Source organism: Triticum urartu, chromosome 5 (assembly GCF_003073215.2).
Source record: "Triticum urartu cultivar G1812 chromosome 5, Tu2.1, whole genome shotgun sequence".
Taxonomy (NCBI): domain Eukaryota; kingdom Viridiplantae; phylum Streptophyta; class Magnoliopsida; order Poales; family Poaceae; genus Triticum; species Triticum urartu.
Window position 1 is genome coordinate 486,363,726 of NC_053026.1, and position 12,895 is coordinate 486,376,620.

Genomic DNA, 12,895 nt, shown 5'->3' on the forward strand with positions numbered 1-12,895 from the left:
AAAGCCTACAAATCTTTTTTTAATTATGCTATATTTTTTACCTCAAGTCCTTCCTTTAATTAGCTCGCCCTATACACGAGGACTGCCACTCATATATTTAGAACGAGTTGAGATTAGTAAATGTGAATGGCGTATAGGTCGTTGGTTGTTACATAAAACATCCAGATAGGAGTTCCTGTGATCAATTTCGACAATATTGATTTATTTTGACCTAATTATTTTTCGCGGTCTCTATAAAAGCCCATAAAAGGCCCATCAACGTACAAGTATCTGGATCAGGTCACTTAGCGTGCACTCAAACCAAACGAAAAGGACTAAACCAAACCAAAAATACCTATTCTCTTTAATAGTAGGTATAGATTAATTAGAACTTTCTTGAAAGAATGGGGTTCTCTCTAGGGCCATTCCGATATTGCTCAAGGGTTTCTTCCATGTTATGATGCTACAATGGGAGACTTTGAAGATGATGAAGAAATAAAGGAGTCTTCACTACGGAGGACATAGTTGACCAGCTCAAGAACAAGTAAGGTACTAACTTTTCTGTGGGTGGGTATCCACAAGAGAAAGAAAGAGCAAGAGTCTTATATGATTTTGCTATTTGTCGATGTATTTTTACGTGTATTAATGTTGGATGTGTACATTTTAACTATGTAGAAATCGGATGTGTACTCATTGTATTTTGTATCCATGATTTATTTTAAGTCAATAAAATCCACCCTTGTCGAAAAATGGCGTATGCTCTCTAGCATAGGGCTGCATCTCTAAGCACATTCATCATTTTGCTCGCGTATAATATTAGGCCCATATTTATATTTACAAACAAAAAAATTAACTAAAAATGAGTCTCCACATTGTCGAGCTTTTTATTTAACACTGTACAGATGCAGCCGTTTATATATACATACATACACCCACCCCTATTAACGCGCGCATACATACCCTACTCATATAATCACCTCCGAAAAATTGAACCGGCATATTATCTTAAGATTTTACGAAAGTCACCGTAGGCGCCTTGTAGTCGACGGAGACATCGTATCTCATTAAACGCGCATCACTGAAAATTCTGAAATAAATTCAAGATAAATGCGAGCACCAACACTTAAACTCTGATGGACTGGAGATATCACTGTTAGTAAACAACGTTTGTTTACGTGCTCCTCCGATTCTTATGCTGGCGTCCTAGTCACTCTTCAACCATTTTCTTTTGTGGACCATCACGAAATAAAAAAAAAGTGTAGACACATTTTTAAAATAAAAAATATAGACACATTGATCAAACAACTGTTCCAAATTTGAAATATGCGTCGAATATATTCAGATGCCCGACACGTCAAAGCACTCAAAGCTCACCGCGGGTTTCGCAACGGTCTGGAGCTGCACGCAAACTGCTCGACAGAAAGCAACAAGGCATGTTAGGCGCCACTGACCCATGCGAACACGCGCTTGCTGCTGAACCTCAGGGACCTGGAGACCTCGCGCTCCCTCCGGCCGGCCGGCAACAGCAGCTTGCGCGAGAGGTCCTCCGGCGCCTGACTGGCGACGCCGTATTCTTCGTCATGCGAGAAACTGAGCTCGAACTTGTAGGCATCCGAAGGTCGCGCGGCGAACCGGCAGCTCTGAGACTGGTGACCGCCGCCGTCCAAGCGAGCGTGCTCTCGCTCCCGCCAGCGCGTCTCACCGGTGCCGAGGGGGTCTTTTCGGCTGGCCGGCAGAAGCAGCTGCCGCGAGAGACCCTCCGGTTGCGCCGGCGGGTTGCGGGACGCGCCGCCTTCGTCGCGCGAAACAGTGAGCTCGTCGACCGGCGAAGGACGCACGGCGAACCGGCAGCTCTGAGACTGATAACCGCCGCCGTCGAAGCGCGCGTTATCCCGTCCTCTCGTCTCGTCTGTGGGGAGGGGGTCCTCTCGGCTGCTGGCCGGAGGAAGCAGCTGGCGTGGTGCGCCCTCCGGCTGCGTGCTGCGAGTGGAGCCTCCGTCGCATTGTACACCGACCTCGTCGGCCGTCCAAGGACGGGCCGCGAACCGGCAGCTCTGGGACTGGTAGCCGCCGCCGTCGAAGCGCGCGTCCTCCCTCCCGCACGTGGGCAGCAAGAGCTCGTAGCGATCTGCCGAGGAAAGCTTCCGCAAGAGACTCTCTGGTGGCGGGCGGCTGTCGCCGCCGTCGTACGAGAACCCGAGCTCGTCGGGCGGCGAAGGTGGACGCACGACGAAATGGCAGCTCTGGGACAGGTACGCACCGCCGCCGTCGAAGCGCGCGCGCTCCCGCCCCAGCGCAGCGGCGGCGCTGGCGGCGATCTCCGCGTAGCGGTCCGCCCTCGCTGACGACGACCTCCGCTTCCTCTTGATCGCCGCGTACACGAACGGGATGAGCCCCACCACGGGCATCTCTCTCCCCCGCTCCCTGATCTGCAGCTAGCACCGGAGCTAGCGAGCAAGAGTGTGGTGCCTACTGCTTTCTTGCTTCTCTCAGGCTGTCAGGCAGCACGTTGAGGTTTCTTGACGAGACGAAACGGATCGACATCGCCATGTCTCTTATACTCCTAGCCTACCAGTACAGGAGGAGACTAGACCGTGTGATCACGAGCCAGAGTTAACTATGCAAAGACGACAGCTGCAGCCGAATTTTCAACTGGTTGAGGAGGCTCCTGCTGGATCAACATGCACTAATCTATGGCGGATTCGGTATATATTCGCGGCAGCTAGGACCATGTGAAGACGGCTGCCGTTTACACTTTACAGGCGACGCATCAACGTCTCAGCATGCATGCATTCAAATAGCAAAATCGGGTATTTTCGTCGGATCGAGGAACTCATGGATCGATCGATTGGTAGTTGTTGGGGCCAAGAGCTAGCCGCCATCCGGAATAAACAAGCCCAGGTGCTCAACCATACACTAACAGGTAGCCTAACCTACACTTATTATACTGTTGTATGTATGTATATACATGGAGACAGAAACACACACGTACATCGATGACACACATACAACCATGCATGTTCGTTTGTCTCTCTATTTCACCTTTCGTTACTTATCCAGCGGTACGAACTGGATTGTGTTTTGCCGGGGAGAAGAAGCCAAGAAGAAGAGGCCCCGTGCCGTTGGATCTCATTGTTTCCTTCGAGGAACCCTGTTGGATTGTTGCCATCGTCTCTTCTAAGATGCTCCTTTTTCTGTCATTATTGAGTTCAAATTTGTCTTCTTTTTTGGAGGTCCGTACTCAATTAGCACGGTCGGCTCAAGATACTTATTACTAGCGGTAAGAAGTAATTTTTTTGAATTAACCACAGCCATGCCATTCTACAAGTAGGCTAGCGAAGCCGAACATTATCCTCAACAACATGGGCTGGATTAGCTACTTCGATACAAAGTATTTTTGTAGTTTCCTCATAGTACAGTTTCTATGTTGATTTTTGGTAAAACTCTAACATTGAGGCTTTGAAAGATGTCCGGTCGTATTTAGTGTGTAGGTCCGGGGATAGCGCGCGAGCTATACTCGCTTATGCTCTTCTCTCATGAAGGTGTTTTTTTTGAAAAGGGGGATGACCCCCGACATCTGCATCTGAGCGATGCATACGACCACTTTATTAATTATTCGCACAAGACCTTACAAAGTCATACAACAGTAAGACTAAGGCCGCCGTCTAAGCAACAAACTGTCGCTACACCTATCCAGTTGATGAAGGGGTGCAGATAGCCTGGGCCTAATACCAAACAGACATCGCAGCCAAACCTAAACATCTAAGGCTGTGTTTGGTTGAGCTGCAGATTCTGAAAAAGCTGTTGTGGAAAAGCTGTTGTGGAAAAGCTGGAAGCTGAAAAGTTAGGGTACCCCCAGCTTTGAAATTTACACTAGGGGGAAGCTACAGATTCTCAAAAGCTGCTTTGAACATTTACCCCTTTGGTTAGCTTTTGGCTTTTCAAAGCAGAAGTTGGTAAAAGAAGCTGAACCAAACACAGCCTAAGACTTAAGGTCCCAACCAGGACGCCTGTCGGGTATGGGGAACCTATCAGTCTAGCGAACTCCTCAACCAGGACGCCTGCCGGGTATGAGGTCGCCGCAGCCACCTGCCACTAATCCATCTTCAGAGCTGTATTGTTGCATCAACCGTGCCAGGTCTCTCTGCCATCGACACCACCACGATGCCAGACAGGGTCGTCCTCCTGCGCGAGACCATCCTCGCACATCAAACTCCGAATCTGCACTGCGCCACGACGTCGAGATCCGTCGCCATCAATGTGTAGGATGAAGCACCGCTCCACCAAAGATGATGTCCGCTGGTCCCGCGAAGCCGAGTGCACCTCCAAGAATGCTGCCCCCAAGGGGGTGACGACACATACTTGTCGCCAGCATCCGATTAGTTGATCTAGGGTTTCCCCCGGAGGTATTGAGTGGAGTTAGGAGCTTCACCTCGATGATGCCTTCATGAAGGAAACGATGATAAGGACATCGTCATCACCGGTTCCAGCCATTGGCCGAAAACTAGGTTTTCACCCGAATCCGTCCAAGGAAATCCACCCGACAACATGTGCACCGTCTCGACCGCTTTCAAAGCCCCAGATCCAGCCGCCTAGATCCGGCGACCACCCGCGGCAACAGTGCCACCGTAGGAGCCTTGGCGCAGCGGCCACAGCCTGAGTGTGCCACCACTGGAGCCTAGGAGGAGGGCTCCCACCCCGCATCACCAAGCCGCGAGAGCCGCATAGATGAATCATGCGCACTCGTCACCGTCTCTGATCCGAACCAATCTAAAGCAGATCGTCGTCACAGATCTGCCTTGGATAGGGACTAGCTTCATGAGCCGCCACCCTCCAGGGCCGCCGCCCCGGGATCCAGGCAGAACATCGTCGCTGCCATCGGCCATGTTCCGCCGTCGCCGACCGGCCAAGCCGCCGGCCACTGCGACCACACACGCCGCCATGACCAAGCACGCCCGCCGAGCAGCCGGCTGTTGGAAATATGCCCTAGAGGCAATAATAAATTGGTTATTATTATATTTCCTTGTTCATGATAATCGTTTATTATCCATGCTAGAATTGTATTGATAGGAAACTCAGATACATGTGTGGATACATAGAAAACACCATGTCCCTAGTAAGCCTCTAGTTGACTAGCTCGTTGATCAATAGATGGTTACAGTTTCCTGACCATGGACATTGGATGTCGTTGATAACGGGATCACATCATTAGGAGAATGATGTAATGGACAAGACCCAATCCTAAGCCTAGCACAAAGATCGTGTAGTTCGTATGCTAAAGCTTTTCTAATGTCAAGTATCATTTCCTTAGACCATGAGATTGTGCAACTCCCGGATACCGTAGGAATGCTTTGGGTGTACCAAACGTCACAACGTAACTGGGTGGCTATAAAGGTTCACTACAGGTATCTCCAAAAGTGTCTGTTGGGTTGGCACGAATCGAGACTGGGATTTGTCACTCCGTGTAAACGGAGAGGTATCTCTGGGCCCACTCGGTAGGACATCATCATAATGTGCACAATGTGATCAAGGAGTTGATCACGGGATGATGTGTTACGGAACGAGTAAAGAGATTTGCCGGTAACGAGATTGAACAAGGTATCAGGATACCGACGATCGAATCTCGGGCAAGTATCGTACCGATGGACAAAGGGAATTGTATACGGGATTGATTGAATCCTTGACATCGTGGTTCATCCGATGAGATCATCGTGGAGCATGTGGGAGCCAACATGGGTATCCAGATCCCACTATTGGTTATTGACCGAAGAGTTGTCTCGGCCATGTCTGCATGACTCCCGAACCCCTAGGGTCTACACACTTAAGGTTCGATGACGCTAGGGTTATAGGGAAAGTATGTACGTGGTCACCGAATGTTGTTCGGAGTCTCGGATGAGATCCCGGACGTCACGAGGAGTTCCGGAATAGTCCGGAGGTAAAGATTTATATATGGGAAGTCATCATACGGTCACCGGAATAATTCGGGGGGGTTACCGGTATTGTACCGGGACCACTGGAGGGGTTCCGGGGGTCCACCGGCAGGGTCCACCTGCCCCGGAGGGCCCTATGGGCTGTGTGTGGAGAGGGACCAGCCCCTTAGTGGGCTGGGTGCCTCCCCCCCTAGGGCCCATGTGCCTAGGGTTTGGGGAACCCTAAAGGGGGGCGCCCCCCTTGCCTTGGGGGGCAAGGCAACCCCCCTGGCCGCCGCCCCCTCCTCAGATTGGATCTGAGGGGGCCGGCCCCCCTCTCCCTTGCCCCTATATATATGTGGGGGTGGGAGGGCAGCCGCACCCAAGTTCTGGCGCAGCCCTCCCCCTCTCCCAAGTCCTCCTCTTCTCCCGCGGTGCTTGGCGAAGCCCTGCATGATTGCCACGCTCCTCCTTCACCACCATGCCGTCGTGCTGCTGCTGGATGGAGTCTTCCCCAACCTCTCCTTCTCCCCTTGCTGGATCAAGGCGTTGGAGACGTCACCGGGCTGCACGTGTGTTGAACGCGGAGGTGCCGTTCGTTCGGCGCTAGGATCATCGGTGATTTGGATCACGACGAGTACGACTCCATCAACCCCGTTCACTTGAACGCTTCCGCTTAGCGATCTACAAGGGTATGTAGATGCACTCTCCTTCCCCTTGTTGCTAGATTACTCCATAGATTGATCTTGGTGATGCGTAGAAAATTTTAAATTTCTGCTACGATCCCCAACACCGGCACCACCAGATCTTCCACGAAGCCCGCCGCTCGGCCGCCTCCTCCCATCACCACACCGCCAAAGCGCCGCTGGCGGTCAGATCGGTCACGCCGCCGCGACGACAGCTCAGATCGGGGAGGAGGGCCCGTGCGCCCCGGGTCACCCGCCTCACCCAAAGGAACGCAGGAGGGAAGGGGGCCTCCGCCGTCGCTGTCCGCCGTCCGGGGCTTTTCCCGGCGGCCTCCTCCAACGGCGGCGGAGGGCAGGGGAGGGAGGGGTTGGGAGCCCGACGGCGGAGGGGCTAGGGTTCCGCCCGAGCCGCCCTAGCGGGGGGCGACACGGGGGACGGGGTGAGGTGTTGGTATTGAATTCTCTCTCATGAAGGTGTTGACACCCAATTTTTCTCTGTGTGTTTCCCTGACTCGTATGATGTTCCTGGTTTGATCCGGTTTTCTTCTGCGTTTCTTATGTATATATATTTTGATATATACTTTTTTGGATGTGGCTAGCAGGCGCCCGAGCACCCGTTGGTGGGATCAAGCGCTTGTCCATATATGGAAGGAGCAGCCAAGCGTGCCTTATACAGTCCGTCAGAAAAGGAATCTTGTCCATACATGCATTTATTTGGGGGTTTAAAAAGTTTAAAATACTGTAACATTTGATGTAAGCATCAAAATCCAGTTTTGCTTTCACGGTTGGGTTTCTCGCGACGAGTTCTTTAAAACTAGATCTCATATCGATAGGTTTCGTTAAACTTTTTTTCGAGGCAACTTTGGGTACGATGAAGGCAGCTTTAGTGTTATAGGAAAGCAACTTCATTTTTTTGCCTTGTAGATGTGCCTATAAGGTTGGTTTGTGTAAAAAATGAGAAAATCACACAAAACATGAGGTACCTTAGTGCCACATATAAGCAACTTCATTGCGCACTATGTGTATCAATGAAATTTTCCTAATATTATCCCAACTTGCTTATCGTGTTTGCTCAGTTGCCTACTGTGGTTGGTTAGTTGCCTACCACTGATGCCCAGTTGCCAACAATACTATGAAAATTGGCCTACCATTGATGCACGGTTGCCTGCTATTGGTAATTAGTTGCCTATCATTGCTGCTTAGTTTTTTAACTTTGCAAATTAATTGCCTAGAATATTATGGAGTTGTTATCACAAGGCAATTAATGTGTACTCTCGGTCTAACTTGGTATCTAGACAAAAGCAATGATATAGGGAAAATTCTAAGTTCTCCCTTGATGAAGTTAGTGGAGGCAAAACAAGGACAATGACTTTCAGATTGTTATGCATTTGAGTACCACACAAAAACCGTTAGCAACTTTTGAGGTGTTTTTGTGCAACTCTAGTGCATTCGACAAGTAACTCATGTGTTTTTTCCATTATTATATCTGAAGATCTCAATAATTTTCACGGGCAACTCGTGCAAAATTTTCGAACAACTTGTGTATGTTTGTGGGCAACTGTCTGATCCACCCCCTATATATAAAAAAATTCTCATCACCCTAGATGCAAGTTCTCATATGCCCCCACTTATGCAACTACTCAACACCCATGACCTGGATAGCCAACATTCACACGCTCAGTAGTATTCCGGGGAGACTCCCTTAGAAAAGGAATGCACAAGGCAACCATCCATCCCAATATAGTTTTGAAATTTGGAATCATGATAGATAGCTTAGATCCCACAAAAACTTTTCAAGATTGTAGGAAAATTAGGTCCCTTGATGGACAACTTAGGTCTCATCTTCCCTCACTATGCAACTGGTCCTCACATTTTGAGCAACTCCTTCTCGTTGTGCGAGCAACTCATTCCCATCTTATGAGCAACTCATGTATGCGTCAACCTCTCGACCCCACTCCTCTCCAACCCTGCTCATCACATGTGTGATAGTTAAAAAACCTGAAAGAACTCTAGCATTACTAATTTAGGCACAAAAGTAGTGAAACGTCACATCATAGAAAGAGTAAAAAATGGCATCACAAAAAACACATAGGCTTATCTAACTTATACTATTTTTGTAGGGAACTTGGTGCGAAAAATATGATCAACTTACATAGATTTGTGGGCAAACTTTCAGATATGCCCCCTATGCAACTCCTGATCCCCCCTAGCAACTCGATGTCACACTATGTGCAACTCCTACTCATATTTTATGTATGCAACTATACATATCTGCATATAGAAATTGTTCTTGCAAACTCTCAGCAACTTCCCCCTAGCAGAAATCCACACAATTGTTCTAGCAAAGATCCAAAGCAACTATTCCTATAAACAATTATCCTAGCAAATCCTAGCAATTGTATTACCAAAACACAATGCTTGTTTCTAGCAAACCAAGCACATGTATTAGCAAACCACAATGCAAAGCTGAGCAATTCTCCTACAAAACCAAGCAACTGCATTACTAAAAAACATATATGGGAAAATTGTCCTAGCAAAACCAAGCAAACTGTCCCTAGCATTACTACTTGAATTGTCTACTTCAGGCAAAAAAACATATGACCAACTTGAATTGGCTTTGTGGACAACTATCTGACCCCCACCCCCTCCCAATGCAACTTATCTATTCTAGCAAAAATCCAAAACAACTCAATTACAAAGAAAACACAAAAATGAAAAACTGTTATAGCAAAAAACAAGCAATTGTTCTAGGAAAACCAAGCAACTGCATTAAAAAAAATGCAAAAACCTATTCAAAACAAATCCGAGCAACTGCCTAACAATGATGCCCTCGCTAATTAGTTGGCTAATATACTAGGAGAAGTTGTCTGTCGGCGTAGCTCATATTGCCTATACTCTGAAACATAGTGTTAGCATACTTGATAGTGTGGTAGACAACTTATATGTCAATTTAGTGAACATGATAGTCGTGGGAGGCAACTTATAAGGACTTCTCGTTGATAGGCAATCACAGTAGGCAAACAAAGAAGTTGCTTTCCTATAGCACTAAAGTTGCCTCATCAGCACTCAAAGTTGCTCTAAAAATAAAGTTTGTCGAAACATATCCATGTGAGATCTAGTTTTAAAGAACTCGTCGCGAGAAACCCAACGTTGAAAACGAATCTAAATTTCGATACTCGAACCAAAAGTTATAACTTTTTATTTTTTGTAAAACCCAAATAAATGCACATACTTTTTCATTCTTGACTGATTTATGTAATGTAGGGAGCATTCGAAGGGATGGAGACAAGATACTTTCCTTTTTTATAATGTAATGATGACAAGGGATGCTAATTACCTTTTATGGTAGGCCTGCTCAGACGCACCGCGTGCCATGTCCGTATATAGCATGCGCTCGCGAGGTCCATTGGACGCAGCTGCACGATTCAGTATTTGGGTACTTTTTTTCATACATATTGTACTTTTTTGGTACACATGAGAAGAAAAATCTTATACATGTTTAACTCTTTGCTGTACATGATTAACGGTCTTAATTAAGTAAATATATTTATTTAAAATATAACTAAAATAAAAAAAGAAGAAACAAAAGCGAAGTCAGTGTGGCAGGGCGAGCCCATGTTGTACCCGGGGGATAGCGATGTAACACAAACCCCCTGAAGCGAGCGCTGCTTCAACTTGCTCAACCCATTTTCAGTTTTCCACCCACAGGTTTTGGGAAGATTCTATAACCTTCCCTCAACCACATTTTTCTTTGTTTTTCTTCCTTTTTTCATCTTCCTTATTCATTTTATTTTACTTCTAAATTATTTTCTTTATAAAAATCTATGAACTTGTTAAAGCTCCAGGCCTTTTTCAAATTCAAGGACAATTTTCAAGTTCTTGATTTTTTTCATATAAGTGAACATCTTTTCAAATTGATGAACAATTTTTTAAACATGTAAAAAAATCAGTTCATGATTTTTTTAAAGATGGATCTTGTTTTAAAGTTTGGGAAAATTTGACTTTCGTGACATTTGTGGAATTTACAAAAAAATAGAATCGACAAAAAGTTCTTGAAGTTTGGCAGCAATTTTCGAAATGCATGATTTTTTGAATTTGTGAACATTTTTTGAATCAATGAACTTTTTAAAACTTTGGGAACACTTTTTAGAAATTCTCAAAAAAAATTGAGCCATCCTACATTTCTCAAAATTCATGAACATTTTGTCAATTTGCCAAATTATTACAAACTAGTGAACAATTTTTATATTGTTCATTTTTAAAAATTCATGAATAATCTTTTGCAATCCATGAATTTTTTTAGCTATGAACATTTTTGAAGAGTTGGAGTATTTTTAATATCTAGGAATTTTTAAAATTTGTGAACCTTTTAAAAATTTGGAACATTTTATGAGATATCGAATTTGATTTACAGAAGAAAAAACAAGAAGGAAAATGAGAAAAGAAAAGGGGCAGACGAAAAAAGGGTGACCCGCCTCGCACGTGGGCCAGGTCACGAGGGTGCGCGGGGGACTAGGGTATGTGTTTCATCACTTTCCACCCCATAGGAGGTCCCTTGGCATATTTCTTATTCGTTGCTTGTTGCGTCAAACTATCGCGCAATGCACAAGCAAACCACATGAACAAATTTCGATGGATCAATTGAATTAGAAGCTTTGGTCTAGGATTGAAGACTACCATTGCAATACGATGACCGCCCTATCCAACCACACTCAAGTCTCTTGAACACCGGTGTCATGTGACCCGAGAGCAATGCAATGGATGGTCCGATTGTATTGATCAAGTGAATAATTTTCCACAAAGTGGGGTGCCAGTCACGGAGTATGGCCCGGTCATCCAAGAGCTATACAAGCAACACAACAAAGAGGGCAGCGACATGGCCTTCATATTGCACCATCACTGCAAGGAACTAGTTGGCAATCAAAAGTGGATCCAAAGGAACTTCAAAACCACACCAAAGATATCACGGATTAGCATATCCATTGAAGCTGATGACGAGGAGGATGAAAATCCTAGCAAAAGACCGGATGGTACAAAGATTACAACAGGCGGATGACGGGAAGTTTTGTGCAATGATTGAGACCAAGAAAGATTTGGCGCCCGAACGCAAAGAAGATAAGGCGACAAGATAGAATGAAGTCAAGTTCATGAGGATTAGAAGTGAAAGACAAAGATGGCGGCTCAAGCGAAGATGGCGGAAGTAGAGTAGCACTTGAGGAGATGCTTGCAAAAGAGAAGAAGGCTGATGAGTATGCTACCATTTTCATGGCCCCGAGCATGATGAATGCCATGGCAAGGAAGTATTGGGAGCTCACTCGTGTGGAGATCTTGTCCCAAAAGGAGGTTAGCCTACGTGGTGGTGGTGATGGTAGTGGTCGTGGGGGAGATGGTGGTGGCCGTCGGGGGTGATGGTGGTTTCTTTGGCGGTGGTGATGAGCACGGAGGTGCTTGAGTTCGTGTATGCATTTGGTAGGGCTTGGTCCAGAACACAAGATATGTCATGTTGTGGTTTTTTTTGGATAAAACTTGATCGATGTGGTGGCTTTTGGATAAATTGTATGCATGTTTTAGTTTGAATTGCTCGATTGGATTAACTATATGTATGTTATGGTTGATTTTTTGCGTATGCCGAATCCGAATCATTGAAATGATTGATGAAATACCGCCAATTGCTTGAAATGTATGTGCCAAAGGGATAGAAGAATTAGTCAAAAAAATTAGGGAGTTAAATATGGTGATTTAGTTAGGTTTGGCTACTATTTAACTCCTAAAAGTTTAGGCAGTTAAGTTGGAGGATGCTTTAAGGAGTTAAAGTATAGGAGATCAACGAGAGATGTTGTAAGGATTAGCTTCGCTTGAAAGTCTTGATACATCTCTTTGGGTGGCAAAGCCTTCCATCGAGCAACGTTGGATCGACATGTCAAGCGATAATAAACCAAAATGAAGTGACATAGCTTCTATCCCTAATCTTATTTGTTGGATCATTTCAAATGAGAGAAATGCCCATATGTTCAATAGCAAGACTGCACCGCATACCCCTCTACTCCACACCATCAACATTTTTTTAACTCCTGCGATACTGTGATTATTTCCAAGAAATAGTCATCTTACAAGTCATGGCATTCTTAATGCCAAGGTTTTAGTATTTACATATCTACTCTCCACCTCTTTATTTTCCAATCGATAAATGTTTACTTTGTTGATACTTCTCGGTTTATCATTGTTGCTCTTCATGTGATATTCATACATTACGATGGTATTTTGTTCCCATGAGTGCGGTTTTCAAATTACTTTGCATTCAAGCATAGCCTAAGAGCCCCC

The 12,895-nt window shown here is 45.8% G+C and overlaps 1 protein-coding gene across 1 annotated transcript; it reads right to left on the reverse strand.

The window, feature by feature from the left end:
* Positions 1-942: 942 nt before the first annotated feature.
* On the reverse strand, positions 943-2,532 carry LOC125556409. The gene has a single exon (XM_048719149.1). It carries the CDS (start codon positions 2,385-2,387, stop codon positions 1,416-1,418), a length of 972 nt encoding a protein of 323 aa, XP_048575106.1. The 5' UTR covers positions 2,388-2,532; the 3' UTR covers positions 943-1,415.
* Between the last annotated feature and the right edge of the window lie 10,363 nt (positions 2,533-12,895).

Excerpts from the sequence above, each read along its gene's own strand:
- LOC125556409 (XM_048719149.1), bottom strand. The coding sequence starts at position 2,387 with ATGCCCGTGGTGGGGCTCATCCCGTTCGTGTACGCGGCGATCAAGAGG.